Below are 18,673 nucleotides of genomic sequence, written 5' to 3' on the forward strand. Positions count from 1 at the left end.
CTTTTCTTCTCATTCCAAACAAATGCCCCGCACTAACCTGTAATATCTAAATTAACAAGGCTCTGTTAATGTGAGAGTTCTTGTTATACAGTTACATGATACAATGTGCTGAGAGCATTTTGGGCTGCTTTTTATCTACATTTGCCTGTTTATTCGAGGTCTCATGTTCTCTCTCATCCCTCACCCCAGGACGCATTTTTTAACTGGATTGTTTTACCTTGCTGTCGTTCCCCACACCCGAAACCCTCGTGCCCGTGTCCGTATGTGTGTGTATACAAGATTGCATCACGGCAAAGCAGATCCCATCCTATTTCTCCGAAGCTAAATTATCTCCCCCTTCGAGATATGAGAAAGCAAGGACGCAAATAATGTACCTCGATTATTATGGATGTTGCTTTGCGAACAAAAGGAACACAAATCGTGTCAGTTCAAAGTTTCTGTGTCAGGTGTGGTGTTCTGTCAAAGGATGTTGGAGATACATTTTATGCTGTGTTAAAATCGTTGGGGGGGGGAGGAAAGATCGAAAGGAACAAATCAAAAGGGAATCAAACCGAGCTTCATCAGATATATTCCTTGTCTCCGTCGCGAAAAGTCTTTGCTCAAAAACAGACATTTCGGGGAGGGGGAGTTCTATTAGGGAATAGGTTTTGTTCCGCGTGTGTGTGTGTGTGTGTTAAAATGAGCGCGCTTCTCTCTACGTTGGTGAAGGCGAGCTTAAGATATTCCCGATTTCGTCCCTGAAACCCTCGCTTCGGCCGTAAGCTCTGCAGTTGTAGAGGCGCTTGGAAGTTAGGACCACTTTCACATCTGCACCGAGCCTTGTTTAGCGGAGATGCGCGTTGTGAGGCGGGGGAGGGGTGATGGAAGAGAGAGAAATCGGCGAAAAGCCGCTGCGGTTGGCAGCTTCACAGAAAACCATGCCCTTCCACGTTTTGTCAAGGATGCCTGATTTAAAGGACTGCAAAGCACAAACACACAGACACGTCCGCACGCACCCCTTTATAGAATCTGTTTCCCTGCCCCCCCCACCTCCTCCCCGGAGGTTTCCTGTCCCAAATCTTGTGGTCTCGGGTTTTATTTCTCCTAGCAAGCTTTTCTCTGTGCCGACAATGTCTGCAGCGTTTTGGAAACCCAGGCGTGGGGAGAAAGGAGAGATGCGAGACCTTTCTCGTAAGACGCTTCCTGTTTTCGAAAAAAATAAATAAAAATAATGGCCGGGAAACCGGTTGAGTTTTCTGGTGGTGGGGAAAAAAGGCCCCTCAGGGGGGACCCTGAGAAGAGCAGAAGGTATTTGCAGTTCCATCCCAAATCTTGCTGGGTTTTTACTTGTTAAAGCTGTAGAATCTCCCCTTCTTCTCCCTTCTCCGCAGCTTCGCCCGTTGTGTTTTAACTGTTGGAATTCCGTTTCTGTAGAAGAAATTGGCGCGTTTCTATCCCGAGAAATAGGCGTTCCTGTCTCCCTTTCCTACCTCTCTGGGCTGGGAGAGATGCGGTTGCGTGTCGACCCATCCTCGAAAGGAAAAGGGTTCATTTGTTCCTTTATCTTTATTTGCCCGCAAGGTATCCTCCCGAGGTAAGGATTTTGGAAAGGCGCACAAAAAATGTAAGGAAAACAGGCAGCGGGGGATGACTTGATTTGTGCAATGCGCGTGCGCTACGATTTCTATCGATTACTATCTTTATATTTGGTATTATTCTACTTCCAGCCGTTCTGGACGTATTGAATAATAAACTTTCCCTGCTGGGCATTTGTTTTTGTTTTGTTTGTTTGTTTTTTGATACCCACCTGGTTTATTCTAGCCTCGTAAGTAGAATGATTGTCCAGAGAGCTGCTTTCGAAAACAAAAACAAAAGAGGGGCTTTGGTTTTGGGCCTGGACTCCTTTGCACCAGGATGTTTGGAACGAATCCCGAATGACTGACCTTTCCAGGGAAACAAGGTTGTTTAAAAAGCAAAGGTAGGAAAAAGAAGAAGAGGGACTGCGGATGTGAGAACACGCAGCGGAGCAACGGGAAGGCTAATACCTATATACATCCACCTCGCTTTCCCCCAGCTCCCAGGGTTTTAATACCTCCATAAAAGAAAAAAAAGAGGAGGATCGAATCCCGCATTGGGGCACACGCGGGTTTGCAACGGTGACCGAGGCTTTGTTGGTTTCTTCTTTTGCCGTGCAAATTGGCTGCGTGTTCATCACGCAGAAAAAGGCCCTTTCTGACAGCTGCTAGTGAAATCCCTGGTGAGATTCTTCAAAAAAAAATGTGTCCTTTTCTCAGGCGAGACTGAATTTGGAATCTCCAGGGATGTAGCCCCCTTTCTATCCAGGCGACGGCAACGTCGACCGAGCCAGCTGAACAGGTGGGAATAGAGAGGTTCAAGTACTTAGCCCTTCTCCCCTGATGTCCACCGCTGCCCTTTGCACCCGTCTGTAGGTGGGAAGCTGGGGAGAAGACACAAATCCAGAGGCTTTGGGAAGGAGCGCTTTGCCCAGGCCTCAGGGAAGGAAGGAAGGAAGGAAGGAAGGAAGGAAGGAAGGAAGGAAGGAAGGAAGGAAGGAAGAAAGAAAGAAAGAAAGAAAGAAGTCTGGGTTTATTCTTGGACTGGCCTCTCGTGTATGTTACTGGTTAGTTGGTTCGGTATAGCAGCCAACGCCTGCAGTCTAGCAGTGTTTTGAGATGCGGGGGAGTAAGTTAAAAAAAAAGAGGGAGGTGGTTACTAAATTGAGCTAACGATATAATCCGGCGGGGATGAGAGAAGTTCTACCAGCGCTGAGCTTTGATATAACGAGGGTATATTTTACTCACCCACTTTAAATACATGCACACACCAGCACGCACCGCATTCCCAAAAGGATTAGTACGAACATCTCTAGGGTGGAAAAATCCCCCTCTCCCGATTGCAAATCCCCATTCTTCGCCTGCCTTCCCGGGGCTGGAAGGGGCTTTCAGGTTGCTGCAGAAGGCTGAAACATACTGACGTGAATAGCTAATGGTTTGCTCAGAATCGAGCCAGGCGATCACTTAAAACCAAGAAGTCACTAATTCCCTTTCATTTGCTGCAGGATTGATAGGGATAAATTGCCCGTATGCTGCTCTGTATCCACTCACCTGCTTTCAAAAAACAAACAAACAGAAATTGAGCTGGATTGATGTTTGTGCGTGCATATTTTTCAGCAATGTAACCAAGTGACCAACATACAGCAACAATGACCAAACTACCTCTCATTCACACATGCACACCCCACAGGGAGAGACTTATTTTACCACCGGTGCATTTCAGATCCATTGCGATCAAATAAGACCCTGCCATCAAGTTCCATGGGTTGAAGATAATATGCTGTTTCCAATCTAGTCCTCGCCAGATATATAAGACTCCTACCATTCTGGCTGAGCATGATGGTGTAGTCAAACAGATCTGAAGAATATCAGGTGGGAAGGACTACCCTAATTTTTGGGGGAGGGATCTTGCATGCTAACAAAATCATCCCAGGGAATGAGAACTTGACTTTGATACGGGTTGCACCCAAAAGGATGTCACAGTATCACCTTCTCAGAAAAGGATGCCCTTGTTTCAGGTTCCCTGAAGATCTTGCAAAGAGACTATAGGCTACTTGTGAGAGGCAGAAGATGAATAGCAGGGAATCAGCATTAATGATGTGTGTGGTGGGTAGGGACAGCAGAACAGACAAGGTTGGATTGGTAGGGAAATTCCTCAAAGGCAACAAAGGCGGATGGTGTAGAGAATAAATGAGAGGGAGACCCCAGAGGATATTTTTGTCTGTACTTGAATGGGAGAATCAGGAAAGTGGTGGAGGAGTGACCAGAAAACAAGGACTGAGCATGCACACAATATTTCAGTCACTGTTTATATCCCTTTACACTTACAATCCACTTATAAATATCATTTCCATAAGAGCACTTTGTATTACACTCACTACCTCACATTTGTAAACAGATGGAAGGTGTTTCTAACTACTGGTTAGAAACATGGTACATGTTTCTAACTACATGGAGCAACATGGAGGGGGAGGCAAGCAGGCAGATTTGATTGCAGAAAGAAATGATAAAAGGTAGGACTTCAACATCTGTCTACATTTGATGACTTCCAGATATGTTCATCATCCTCTATAGACAAATGTACAGTATATACACTCTCTGTTTTTGACATTATCGTAGGAATGTTTCTTCTATTCTGTAGATTATTGAAAAACTACTTAAGAGACAGACAGTTTCAGCAACCTCAACAATGTGGCTGGCTTTAAAGTTCATCTCACCCATTAGTCTCTGTTCAGAAATCAATACAACATTTCAGAAGTTGATGTTTGCTCATTTTAATGTAATATTTTTCAGAAAATAAAATAAAATAATTTTTAGAAACCCCTCTTCAAAATAAATCAAAACGGATTCTAAGATAAATAATGGTTAAATAACCCAAAATAACTGCTACTGCTATTGTTGTTGCAACGATGGTTTTATGAATTAAGTTATTTGGGGGTCACTTAAGGAAGAGTTAAATGCAGAGTTTGATCTAGCTGTGCTTTAGACCCACTGTGTTTCGTTTCAAATGCAGCTTCTCCAATTTCATGTAAAAGGGTGGTGGTGGTTTTAGATGAAGAGAGCTACTAGGAGAGCAGATCCTGCTCCTATTGTAGCTTTGGTGCAGCTGTGTGAAGGTGAAAGGAAGGTGTACTTGATCGCAGAGGCGCTTTCTGGAATCAAACTAGGGGTGGGTACAGCATGCTACTATCTTGTTGGGAGCTGTCCAGCTGATATGGTGCTGATCTGTTCTCCAGCATACCTGGTGCAGGCAGTCAAAGAAGCGAGCAAGTGCGATGCAGTCTTTAAGGGCTTCTCGGATTGCGTGGTCAAGATGGGCCAAAACATTGCCAACTATCCGCAAGACCTGGATGACAAGAAAAATCTCGAAACAATCTGCCGGTAGGTTCCATTATGCTTTTACAGTTGTTTCCGGTTTGTGTGTGTTTATCTATATGGTTACTCTAAAATGGTTATTGTGATTTTTAATACTTATATATTACCTATATTTTTCTTTGAAAGTCATTTGCTATTGTAGTTAGGTATAAGCAAAAGAAAGTCAATTAGCTTGCAAAAAACAGTTATTTCATATGGGTTTATAAACTTAACCCTCAGGAGACAGGGTTTCTTACCCATTCTTGCCCATCAAGAATAACCATAATAAGCAGACAAAACTGTTTGATGTAATCTTGATGCATCCTTGCCATTGTTTGAAACCACCCACCCATCCAAGCTAAGCACAGATTAATAGAAATAAAATCTGCCAGATTTCAGGGGAATTTATTTTCAAATACATACGATTTTCTGGGCAGTCCACATCTTATTAAAGAGAGTAAAAATTAAAGATATTTTAATAGATTTACATTACAATGAACTGGGCTCCAAACTATCAGGGACTTCTGCTGTAGTAATTCTTTTCTCTACTCCATTTTTTCCCTTGACATTTAAAAAAAACATAGCCAGCTGTATACTATTGATGGCCAGGTGCTTACTTCCATCCACCAAAACGTGCATGCTTGAAACAAAGCGCTTAACAGCTCCTGGATTGGCTGACTCTGTTTTCTCCATAGGCTTTTCTGCCTACTTCCTCCATCAGTTATTGCTATATATATATGTTTACCTCTTCCCAAATAATTTTTGGAATGGAATAGGAAAGAATATTTACCCATAATTAGTGATGCTTTAACATGCTTCTTAAATACCAACCCATTTTTTGTTAAGCAACATAGCAATGTAATAGTAACATGTTTTATTCTATTTTTAGATCATTTTTCTGGGCAGGGTACTCTAACTTGACGTATTAACCAGAATAGTTATGCCGACGTTTTCCTTCCATGTTACGAGTTACTATACTACATAATGTGGATTCAAATGCAGATCTTTCCTTCATCCCACACTTCTTTCAAGACATCATAATGGCTAGCCATTTACAAATGCACCCATAATTTATTTTGTCTTATGGTGGTGTGTTATGGTGCAATTCTGAAAAACCACAAGCCACTTTCAACCTCTTTTATCTCTGATGAACCTGCTGAGATGGTCAGTTTCCCTAAGGAAATGGGAGAAACCACATTTTGTGCCCCATCTAAATTCAGAAACTGACTTGTGGAGTAATGAGCAGAATTGTTGCTTGTGCGAAGGTTGCAGTTCTAAATTTGGAAACAGGCTAGCTTGAAATAATCAGATTCAATCCTGCATAAATATATTAAGCCAATCCAATATTTAAATGGAAACTCAATATGCTGCCAGATCTCCCTCGTGTGTTTGTGGAAGTCATCCCATCCAATTTCAACTGGACTTATTTCTGACACAGACTGTATTGACCTTGGAGCATACTGCAAATAATCGAATGGAATTTACTTCCAGCATTAAGACTTCAATCTTAAGAGATTTAATGGGAATTAAATGCAGCTGATTGGATTCATCGAGTCTTATCTGTGAGCATATTAGCTTACATGTTTGGGGTTTTTTTAGGATTGTTGCTCAAATCTCTATAGTTGGTGAGCTTCACGTTAGCAAATGAGCATTGTTGTTCATTGCTTGTACTTGTTTGGAAATAAATTACGTTGGGTGCACCGAAGCAATTTTCCAGAGAGAAGAGACTGGACAAACTGGGTGTTGACCAAATTGCACCCCGATTTTAGTGAGTTGTATCTGGAGAGAGGGAAAGGGGGAAGGCCACCGTTTCGCTTGAAGCAAGCTGGAACTGTGGAATCGGCTGCCGAAAATCTTTCACGCGCTTCCACGATGCGCCCTGTTTACTTGGAAGCCAAGCCTTCTTTCTACCACCACCGCCGCAATTCAGAAGCCTGAACAGAAAAATCTCGCTCTGACTGGAAGGTGTCTCCAGTGGCACCGAAACGAGGAATCGAAAATGGTCGACGTTCTCTTTTCCCAACCCCTGACCAAAAAAAAAAAAAAGGCGCGGGGAAAAAAAGGCACCTCCTTCCTCCGGTTTTTGTTTTTTTTTGGCTTTTTAAAACTCCGGGTTTGTTTTTTTAAAGGCCTGGAGAGACACAAAAACGGCCTTGTGGAGGAGAAAGGCTGCGCCCGAGGGACGAGGGAAAGGAAGAAAGCGCGAGGGAAGAAGAAGGGTAGGCAAGACTGACGAAGCCTTGCGGGAGGCCAAGCACCAGCGCCTCTCCTAAGCGTAACACGCGAAGCAAACAGTGCGTCGACACGGGTAGCTCGACCACCCCCACCCCGGCCTCCCTGCTACACTCCGTGGCGTTCCCTAAAGGGGAGAAATATCTACTTGGGATCCTGCAGAAATAACAACGGGAGAGCCACAAGCAAGGCAGGCTCGGGGAGGGGCGGAGGAGGCGGGGGCGGAGCTGAAGCCTTGCCCTATATTCCGCAATTAGAACCAGGCGCATTCCGCCAGGCCGCTCCTCCCCTCCCCCCCCTTCCCTTCCTCTGATCTCTCTCTTCTCTCTCTCGCGTGTCGAAAGAAGCTCCGGGAAGATTTAGTTTGCCTCCGGGAGTCGCAATTACGGCAGAAATACAACAGGAGAGACGCCCTTTCCGCCTTTCCGCCGTCTCCGGGCCTCATTATTTATTACAAACGGCAACCAAGCGCTGGACTCCCACCAAACAGTTCGGAGGGCTCGTAAATTACAAGGTGTTGCAGCCCCGCCACGAGCCTGTTTACGAGCCACCAGAAGTCATGAGCAGTCGAGGCCACGTGTCTGTCTTGACAAGGGGCGAGCTATGGGGGGGAGGGGTGATAATGATTCCTATTGTTAACAGAATGTAATTTTGCGATTTAATTATTATTATTATTTGGAAGAGAGGTGAGAGAACAAAATAGTTGTTTACAGATACAACTGCATCCCCGGCGGTGCGCATGCTTTTTACTATTCATATTTTGTTCCTGTTCCTACTGAATTCTTGGAATTGTTTACAAGTCTGGAACTGATTTCATCCTTAGCCTGAGAGTTGCAAAATTGAATACCAGTCAATGGAAAGAGCTTCACAATGATGCACCAATGAGCTCTGAAAACTTCAAATGTTTAAAGATCAGGAAAGCATTCTGCATGTCCTCAAGGACACAACTGCAGTATTGTTAAAGCAATATAGGGCTGGTCCTTTTGTTAGAGCGAAGTGTCCCAAAGGTGCTTTTTCAGGAGGCAACTTTTGTCTTTGAAGATGTTTCACTTCTCATCCAAGAAGCTTCTTCAGCTCTGACAGGATGGTGGGGAAGGGAAGGATTTATATTCCTTGCAGATGGCTGGTCATTTGCATCCTTTTAGAGGATCATTGAAGCACTTAGAGGTTTATCTGCGTCCTCAGCATCCTGAGTAATAGGAATGGAGTTCCAGAGAAAAGTGGCAGACTACAGGAACCAGGAGCTCTACTCAGCTGACCCTGAGGATGCAGATAAACCTCCAAGTGCTTCAACAACCCTCTAAAACAGGGGTGTCATTCAAGGCCTGAGGGTCGAATCCAGCCCAGGGGGTGCATAGATCTGGCCCGGGGCCCATCCTGGAAACAGTGAAGGACAGGCTTGCAATGCCTCTGCCATGCGGCCCTCCTGAGCTCCATTTTCACTGGCAGAGGGTTGCAGGAGTCTGTCGCAGCCGAAACGGAGCTTGAGAGCCCATTTTTACTGGCAGAGCGCTCAGGCCATCACAAGTCTGACATGAGTGACGTTGAGCTGGCCACGCCCTCCCCCGCCTCCCCAAGGTCAAACACAACCTTGATGCGGCCGTCAGTGAAATTGAGTTTGACATCCCTGCCCTAAAAGGATGCAAATGACCAGCTGTCTGCAAGGAATATAAAACTTTCCATTCCCCACCATCCTGTCAGAGCTGAAGATGAGAAGCAAAGCATCTTCAAAGAAAAAACAAGTCCAGTTGCCTCCTGAAAAAGCACCTTTGGGACAACCATGACCTGGATGACTGAGAATCTCTACAGACCATTAGAGCGAAGTGTTTACTTTAGGCAGTGGGTATGGGAAATGAGAGGAGAGAAAGTCATAAAAGGATAAATAAGAGCCACCAGCTTTTTCCAGCATTGAAGTTTTAGTTGCCAATTCATTGGGATTCTTTTTACAAAATAGGGACAGGTTCAGACACCCAAATAACTGAAGGTCGTATCTAGCTTCCCAGACATCACTTTTAGACTTGAAAGCATATTTCAGGACTAATTCGTGGTCGACTCCAACTCCAGCTCCTGAACTGCATGCTTTGCAAAGTCTACATTTTGCTTTTGTACTCAAGAGACATTCATCAGTTAAAACAGATGACATCTTTCACAACAAACATTCAGTGAAACATAAAATTTAATAGTCCTAAAAGAAATGCAACAGCCTGGTTAAATTCTCATCGCCATGTATCATCGAGGGAACTAAAATGAAGGCCCTAAAATGACAGTTTTCAGCAGCAGGCCAACTATTGGTGGCCAAAGATATTTCACACCAAATTACAGGCAGAAGACTACAATTTCCAGTCCCTGCAGCTAAAGACCCAACACTTGGAAGTAAATCTCTCTGGCTTAACACTGGCTTCCAAGTAAGTGTACTTAGACTCACTATTGAAATGGCATGTTCCATTAAAAGAGAAGAAACTACCACTGCACAGCTGAATGAAGAAATAGCCAGGAGAAGGCAGAATAGGTAGCACCGCTATAAATACTTCAACACAGCTAAAGTGGGACTTTTGGGGAAAAAATGGTGAACTGAAGATGGCCCTGCTAAAAGTAGAGCCAAGAACTATAGTGGAATAAACAACCAGCAATTAAAGTGGCTCTTTGTAACTCAGATTCCTCAAAAGTGCTCCAGACAGTGATTTCTGTATGATAGTGGTCTCTAGCAGGCTTGAAACGCTGGGTGATGAGGGAATAACTTTTTTTTTGGCTTGATCTGTGGTGAGCTCAGTCAAAAGGACACTGGTTTCACATACTTTTCTAATCATTTTCAGAAATTGCTTGTTTTTCAACTTTTAGGAATCTTTGGAGAGATATGTTTTACAGCATCAGGTGAATTTTCTTCAATCCTTAGCAAAAAGAAGTTTGAAATACAAGTGTAAAGATGTTTTAAAATTTTTTTTGGGATAAATGGCAAAAGACTGATTAGAACTTTGATTTTGGAAAGTTATGAATGGATTAAGGGTCCAGATGGATTTAAAATAAGGTTTTGGAATGGATAATAACCCTTTTCATGGGAAAATGCTTTTGTTTTGAATTCTCTTTTTTTAAAAAAATGATAGGATGAGACTTTGAAGTTTGGACACTAGAAGGAACTAAACCAGAAGGAACTAAAAATTACATTTGAAGGAGAATAACATTTAAATTTGACTTACTGATATAGAATGAGAAAAGTATTCTAACATGGGGCATATCAAAGGACATTTGTGGACAATGGACCCAGAAATTATTTTTAAAAGTATCTGCTTCTATAGACTGTGTTCAAAAGATGTTATGGAAGAGAATCAAGTTGTTCTGAGCAAGACTGATCTGAAAGTGGATTTAAAAATGAGAGACTACAAGAATGAAAAGATGCAACATTGGACATACAAATGAAACTGGATGTCTTAATTAAAAGGGATATAAAGATTAAAAAAACCAAAAGATTGACCTGGAAAACTTTTCTATATTGGATTTACAAAAGAAGCTTGTTAAAGCTCTGAAGAATTTTGTGAGAAGAAATAAAGAAATCAAGTTCTAGCTCTAGGACTTTAGTTGAAGGAACCAAAGATTGTTAAAGGTAAAAAGAAGGAATAGACAGTTGGTTTATTTGATCAAGATTAAAATAGGTATGTTATTTCTGATAACTCTTAATGGATTTTTGCTGATCTGGACTGAATGAGCTGTAAGAACTTGTTTACAGCTAAGCAATGGAATGTCTTCTTGAGATCATGCCTTGTATTTTAAAAGATGATAAGTTACTAAAATTGATTATACTTGTGGTGAAAGGAGAAATCATTTCTTTATTTCTTGTCTTTTTCTTTACTATATTCTTTTTTCCTTTTCTATTTTTTCTCTAATGCACTTTCTTTTTCTTTTCTTTTTTAGTTTATTGGTTTTTATTTCTTTAAAATTGCAATTCTTAATAAAATTACTATTGAAAAAGAAACAGCTGCAGTGAATAATTAGATAATACCAATCATTTCTCATAATTGCCTTTGGTGACCAAGTTAAATGGATTTGTCTAGCCTTGTCTGGATTCATATAAATATGTCTAAGTGAGCTTTACAATATAGTTTTCACCAGACGATATATAATATTATATATTAAATATCAGAATGTTTCCTGTAGCAGCTAGACATCTGAACTGAAAGTTTAGGACAGTCTATAATTACTTTTATCATATTGTGGAAGTATCACCTGAATGGCTTTACCTGATTCAGTGTCATTCTACCTCACTTAATTTTTAATATGCCCTTATAATTTTGTTGTGTGAACTGCTTTAGGATGGCACTGTTTTTCACTTTAGAAGAAATTCTTTATTAGTTATTCATATGCATGCTTTAAAGCAGGAGTCTCCAACCTTGGTCCCTTTAAGATTTGTCGACTTCAACTCCCAGAGTCCCTCAGCCAGCAAAGCTGGTTGAGGAACTCTGGGAGTTGAAGTCCACAAGTCTTAAAGGGACCAAGGTTGGAGACCCTGCTTTAAAGGATTGCTTATACAGGCAGTCCTTGACTTACGACCACAATTGAGCCCAACATATCTGTTGCTAAGTGAGACATCTGTTAAGTGACCTTTGCCCCATTTTACGAACCTTCTTGCCACAGTTGTTAACTGAATCAGTGCAGTTGTTAAATTGGTAGCACAGTTGTTAAGTGAATCGGTCTTCCCCTGCCTGTCAGAAGGTCATAAAAGGGGATCACATGACCCTAGGACACTGTAACCGTCATACGTATGAGCCAGCGGCCAAATATCTAGATTTTGGTCATATGATCATGGGGATGTTGCAAAGGTCGCAACTGTGAAAAACGGACATAAGTCACTTTTTTTCAGTGCCATTGTAACTTTGAACGGTCACTAAAGGAACTGTTGTAAGTTGAGGACTACCTGTATTTGTATCACTTTTTCCCTGAACGAGTTTTGAGAGAGCTGTTGGTTTGAGGTGGGGAAACCCTATTTTTGGGACCTTTTTTATCTGAATATTTTTCCCCCATCTGCTGCACTCCTTTCATTTTTCCCAATGGTTTGATTTTTTTAACAAGGAATTGTTTTAGGAATCTGGTGCGTTTGAGCCAATCTGCATCATTAACAGATTTTTTTTAAGGTGCTACCCTTTAATTAAGCAAATTTCTACTCTCAAGCTTTAATTACAGGTAGTCCTCAACTTACAACTTAGTGTAGTGGTAATTCACTTAGTGGTAGTGAGTGTTCGAAGTTACAACAACATTGAAAAAATGACTTGCTGATTTTTTGTCACACTTAATGACCATTGCAGCATCCCCATGGTCACGTGATCAAAATTAAGATGTGTGGCAACTGGCATGTATTTATGATGGTTGCAGTCTCCCGGGGTCATGTGATCCTCTTGCGACCTTCTGACAAACAAAGTCAATGGGGAAGCCAGATTCACTTAACAACCTTGTTAGTAACTTAACAACTGCAGTGATTCACTTAACAACTGTGGCAAGAAAGGTCATAAAATGGGGTAATGCTCACTTAACAACAGTCTTGCTTAGCAATGCAAATTTTGGGTTCAATTCAATTGTGGTCGTAAGTTGAGGATTACCTGTATATTCCAAGGTGCCTCTTCAAAAATGTACTTTAAAATGTTCACAGGTTCTCTTTGGAATCCTTGGCTGCATTTATTTATAATTTTAATATATTTCTAATCTAATTGATAATGTAATTGTCTGGACTGATTAAAAAACTAAATCTTTAAAGGTTAAACCAATAAAAAGCAGCAATAAAACAGCATTAGGAAAATAAATATATGAAAGGCATGCTCCTACGTTATGTAGGCATGTCAGATCATAAATTGAACCATCAAAGCAGGGACATCCAACCTTGGCAATTTTAAGACTTGTGGACTTCAACTCCCAGAATTCCCCAGCCAGCTGAAGTCCACAAATCTTAAAATTGCCAAAACTGGACACTCCTGCCACAAAATCAAAAATATGTGGAAAGCTAATTAAATTTTTGAACCAGAGTTCAACTCGAAGTACTTGTTCTCAGAATCAAATGCTAGCATTAAAGACTGTAGAGCAGTAAGAAAGCAGTAAATTATTATATCTTCAATTATTTACTCTCTTTCCTTTTAAGAAAAGTTTGATGGTTCCTAAATCCTGCTTTTGTTTCACAATGGCTGGGTATGCATACCTTTTCCCATGGTTTTCTTAAGTATAATCAATAGGCAAAATATTCTTGGTTTCTCCAACCGACTGATCCCTAAGTTACCACATAGACACAGGTGGAGTTTGGGCAACACCCAGCCTAAAATGTGGCTCACTCATTTGTGGTTTCATATATTATGGAAATTGATCAGATAAAACATTTTGAAACAATTTAATCTGAAATGTAGTGTCTATAATAAGGAAGTGACTTTCATGTTTGAATGGGGGTTTGAACCTGATCTCTGCAGCTTTCCAGCACCCTAACCGTTACCTGGCACTCAAGGTAATATAATTAAGACATCCTTTGTGTCAGGTTCATAAGGGTCCCTGTCACTAGTTCCATTAACTCAGAGTATCAAAGACATTGTATTAAAAAATGTACAGTATTTCTCTTAAAACTGAGTTGTCACAACTCTTCTCTACTCCACTCACATTTTTCATTACTGCTCAGGGGGAAAATATTATTACAACATAAGCTGCACATTTCTAAGCACTTCCAATTTTGTTTTAATTTAGCAGTGAGAGGAAAAAATGGTTGGGCCATGTGCCAAGTTATTTTCTATCACTGTATGCAGTCACAGCTTGGCAACCTAGGATACAGTCACACATGGCCTCCCAGGGTGAGTCAAAAGAGGCAAGATGGCTAATGGGACTTGTGGCTTTTAACTGTTTTGGGATGGTTCCTCCAAAGCATTTCCCATGGCTTCCTACAAATCCATTCAGCAGTGGCTTATACCAGAACATCATTTTCTAAGCTGATATCTTTATTGAATCCACATAAAAGTATCTTTGGAAATGGAGTGGTAGCAGCTAGCTGACTCTTGATCTGAACTAGAAAGTTGGAAGTTTTTTGGGGGAAAAACCCAGTTGACATCTAGGGTAGCCTTATCAATTATTTGATTACAACCAAATTATCACACTCATCCAGCCCACATCCATTAGAATAGGACTGGGCTTATATAGCATGCTAAACTATAACATAGTTTGTTTTTGGCACAGTGTGGTAAGCTAATCTAGTCACTTTTGTGTGTTAACTAAATAAATTATATATGACTGCAGACTAGAATTTAGTGGAATAGATGATTCATTGCTTGACAGTGTTGGTGTTCATATAACATGTAAGCCAACATGTTGGCTTAGGGCAGCTTGCATGCATTCAAGTATTATAGTTTATTAAATAAACTATGGTTATAACAAACCGTGGTGTAGTACAGTAAATGAATTCAATCAGCAATATACACTTTTGTGCATTCCTAATAGGGCTGCCAAACATTTAAGTAAATTAAGTTTAGGGATAGGGGTGCAGATGAGGGAAGACATCCAGGTTCAATTCCATCTTCAGCTACTAGAAGTTCATTGGGTGCTTTTTTTTTGGCCAAATCACCCTTACTCAACCTCTCCCAAGTCACAAGGCTGTTCTCTGAAAAATCAAAGGAGAGACTACTATTATGCTCACTCCCTTGAGCAACTAGAAGAAGTGCCTTTCTCTAACAAAATAAATGAACTACTCATCAATTCTAGTCTTACTTAGACTGGCCTATAATTTCTCTGAAGTAAAAAATGTTATGTTTTTCAATTATGCATAGATACATCCCTAGCAGACATCTCAGAAGGGATATCCTTCCTATATGCTAGTATAGGGGAAATCAGTTTAAAAAAAAAACCCATACTTTTGCAACCTGTGATTTTTATAAACAGTTATTTGATGTAATTATTCAGTATAGTGGATAGGGCATCATGGACCAAGCTGATGCCCTGCAAATGTACCATTGCAAGCCCCATCCTCCCCAAGGAGTATAGATGATGGACAGGGATGACAAGAGATGTTGTCCTATGGTCCTGCAGGCTCCAGGTTAGAAAAGAGTAACATCCAATGCTGGTAAAATTTCAGGAAAACAGTGAGACGAGTCCTCAGTCAGGAACAGCATTTTTCAACCTCAACAACTCCAAGATGTATGGACTTCAATTCTCAGCAATGTTTCAACTCCCAGTAATGCTGGCTAGGGAATTCTGGGAGTTGAAGTCCTGGGGTTGCCAAGGCTGAAAAACACTGGTCTGGAGCATTGGCTAACTTCTGGAGTGACAGTGGGGAATAGACATTGTATTGAGAATGAAAAAACCAAATAGAATTGCCAGGACAATGGCTTTTCTACAGTTCTGCCCTCTCTATTTGCCACTTCCGGTAAGGCAAAGTTGCCTTTTTCTACTGGGGATGTCTCTGATTTTTCAGAGAACAGCCTTGTGACTTAGGAGGGGTTGAGTAAGGGTGACTGGCCCCCCAAAAAAGCACCCAATGAGCGTCTACTGTAGTAGCTGAACATGGAATTGAACCTGAATTTCTTCCCTCATCTGCATCCCTACTTCAAACTATCAGCATTTACTGAAATGGTTGGCAGCCCTATTAGGAATGCACAAAAGTGTATGTTGTTGGTTGAATTCATTTATAGTACAATACCATGGATTTTATAACCTCAATTTATTTAATAAACTATACTTGAATGCTGTGCTAAGCCAACCTGTTGGTTTACATGATACGTGAACTGTCAAGCAATAGGTCATCTATTCCTATTAGAAATGCACAAAAGTGTATGTTGTTGATTGAATTCATTTATTGTACTATACCATGCTTTGTTATAACCTCCGTTTATTTAATAAACGATAATACTTGAATTCATACAAGCCAACATGTTGGCTTACATGATACATGAACCCAGACACTGTGTGAAGCAATAGGTCATCTATTCCTATTAGGAATGCAGTGTATATTGTTGACCGAATTCATTTATTCTACTATACCATAGTTTGTTATAACTTTATTTAATAAACTATAATATTTGAATTCATACTGGTACAAGCTGTGCTAAGCCAACCTGTTGGCTTACATGAACCCAGACATTGCCTCAAGCAATGGCTCATCTCTTCCTATTGGGAATGCACAAAAGTGTAAATTGCATTGAATTGAATTCATTTATTGAATTCATTTATTGAAATTGAATTCATTTATTGTAAGGGCAGATGGAAGGAGGGTTTGCCAGTATTTTCCACCAACCATTCTCTCTCTCTCTCTCTCTCTCTCTGCCTCTCTCGTGTCTTTCCCTCCTTCTTCAGATACTGGGATGACTTCCACTCCTGCACCCTCACAGCCCTCACGGATTGTCAGGAAGGGCTGACAGACGTCTGGGAAAAACTGAAAGAGAAATCCAAAAAGCTCGACTACGAAGGCAACCTATTTGTCCTCTGCGGCAAAACCAACCGAGCAGCCTCGTCCCTCGTAGCCTCTGCCTCCCCGGTGCTGTTGGTGGCTCTTTCCGCCGCGTTGGCGACTTGCATCTCCATGTAGAAGGCCCTTCACGTCGACAGCACGCGCGGATCCACACGACGCAGGATTCCACCACCTTCCTTCAGCCCCCCACCTCCTTTCCCCCCGCCGCCGCCGCAGCTTCTCTCTTTCTCCAGGAAGTGGATTTACAGAGGAAACGTCTCTGCCCCTTGGCTTGGAGCGGAGTGGGGTGGGGGAGCTTCCCCGCCTCCCCCACCCACAAGAAGTGGGGGGGAAAAACACGTTGTGAAGTCTCCGTGATGCTGATGATCCCAACATCCATCTTGGGGAAGGACTGGGGGGCACAAGAGAGAGAAACGGAAGCCATCACGACCAGCCTGGTCTCTCGCTCGCTCCCTCTCTCGCTTTCTCTCTCTTTTTCTTTCTCTCTCTCTCTCCCCTCTCATTTCTTTTGCGTTCAGATGATTTGCCAAATGGTCCCCAACGGTGAGCAAAGCAAACAGCCAAACTCGGACCTCAGCTTTAGTCCTCTTCTTCAGAATTAAGGTCAACTCCAGCCCGCTTTTTCCGTGTGTGTGTGTGTGGGTGCGTGTGTATGTGCGTGGGTGCGTGCGCGCGTGGGTGCACCAAGAATCTCAGGAACGGCTTCCAGCCACCACCGATTACTAATAAAGAGTTAATAGGTAATAATAATAATAATAAAAATAATAGTAACGATAGTAATAAAATAATACTACTGCTAACACTACTCACGGCAACGAAAGAGGAGCTTGGTTCTTCCCCCACCCCACCCCCAAGCCTGGGGAAAGCAAAGCCTCTCCTGGAAAGTTGAATTGAGCGAGGAAGCTGGAAGTGGTGGGGGAGCACGGCCGGAAATGGAGCCACCTGAGCACGTGGGTTGAGCGGCTTTCTAAGGGGATGAACTCACCGACGTTTGATCTTCTCGCCTCGGAAACTCTTTTGTCGTTTTACTGATTTGTTTTCGATATCCCCCCCTCCACCATCATTTCACTTCGAAGAACCGAGACTCCCTCCTCAATGTATGGCGGGAGGGGGAGGGAGGAAGAAGGAAGAACGGGGGGGAGGGGAAGGGGGAAAACAAAATGGAAAAAAAACAAAATGCGTTTTTTTTAGCTTAAAAGAAGCGCCCCCGTGGAATGCTGCTAAGTGTTGCGGAAGGCTGAGCTTAAAGCCGTCAAAGCATCCTTCAAGTCTTCACTGCCTTTTTCCGTTTAATTCTCTTCTCTCTCTTTTTTTTTTTAAGAGTTGTCCCTCTTGTTTTATAGGTGTTTCACCATTATTGGCTATCCAACAGATCACGGGGGTGGGGGGGAGGGAAGAAAGGTATATGTTAATGTTACAAAAATAATAACAAGCGAACACACAACCTAAAAGGTTCTGTGGGAGGGGTATATTAAGAGAATCTTGATTTTAAAAGAAAAAAAATGTAATTTAAGAAAGTTTATTATAAAGTCAATGCAGCAAAAAAAAATAACATAAAAGATTTGCTACAAAGTATAGAAAAAGGTATAAAATAAAATTATTGTTTGAAATGAGGATGCAGTTTTATTTTCTGGGGGAAAGTGGTTATATTCATACCATATGCAACGCAGGTTATGGCAGGTCTCTGAGTTATGGAAAAGAGCAAGTTTCAAGGAAAAAAAGCCATGTCGGAGGTTCAGCTAAAACGGCGCCTCATAAAATGCCCCCCCCCTTTTTTTGGTGGGGAGAATGATGTCATCTATTTGGGGAAAGAGGGAACGAATGGCGCACGTCTGGAGTCAGTTCGATCACTTTTGGAAACCAGCGAACTCTGGAGAGAGCTTCATTGACTTGCCCGAAATCAGAGGCGAAGAGCTTTGGGGATGTTGGAATATCAGATGCTAGAGCAGTTTTGCCCCCTTTCCTGTCCCCCAAATAGAAACCGAGATGGGGGGGAAAAAGATGGACACATTCCCATTTTTTTTTTGTTTACATTTATACCCCGCCCTTCTCCGAAGACTCAGGGCGGCTTACAATGTATTCTCTACTTGCTCGATTGGTTTGTCTCCTACAAGGCCGTATC

The 18,673-nt window shown here is 41.9% G+C and overlaps 1 protein-coding gene across 1 annotated transcript in view; it reads left to right on the forward strand.

Moving 5' to 3' along the window:
* The window catches only part of NRN1 (neuritin 1), an 18,446-nt gene extending 499 nt beyond the window's left edge, over positions 1-17,947 (forward strand). Inside the window, exons 2-3 of the mRNA XM_058176435.1 lie at positions 4,790-4,934; positions 16,437-17,947. Of these exons, the coding sequence (XP_058032418.1) occupies positions 4,790-4,934; positions 16,437-16,668 (377 nt within the window). The 3' untranslated portion in view covers positions 16,669-17,947. The remainder of the gene's footprint in view (positions 1-4,789; positions 4,935-16,436) is intronic.
* Positions 17,948-18,673: the final 726 nt, after the last annotated feature.

This window comes from Ahaetulla prasina, chromosome 3 (genome assembly GCF_028640845.1).
Source record: "Ahaetulla prasina isolate Xishuangbanna chromosome 3, ASM2864084v1, whole genome shotgun sequence".
Classification (NCBI taxonomy): Eukaryota; Metazoa; Chordata; class Lepidosauria; order Squamata; family Colubridae; genus Ahaetulla; species Ahaetulla prasina.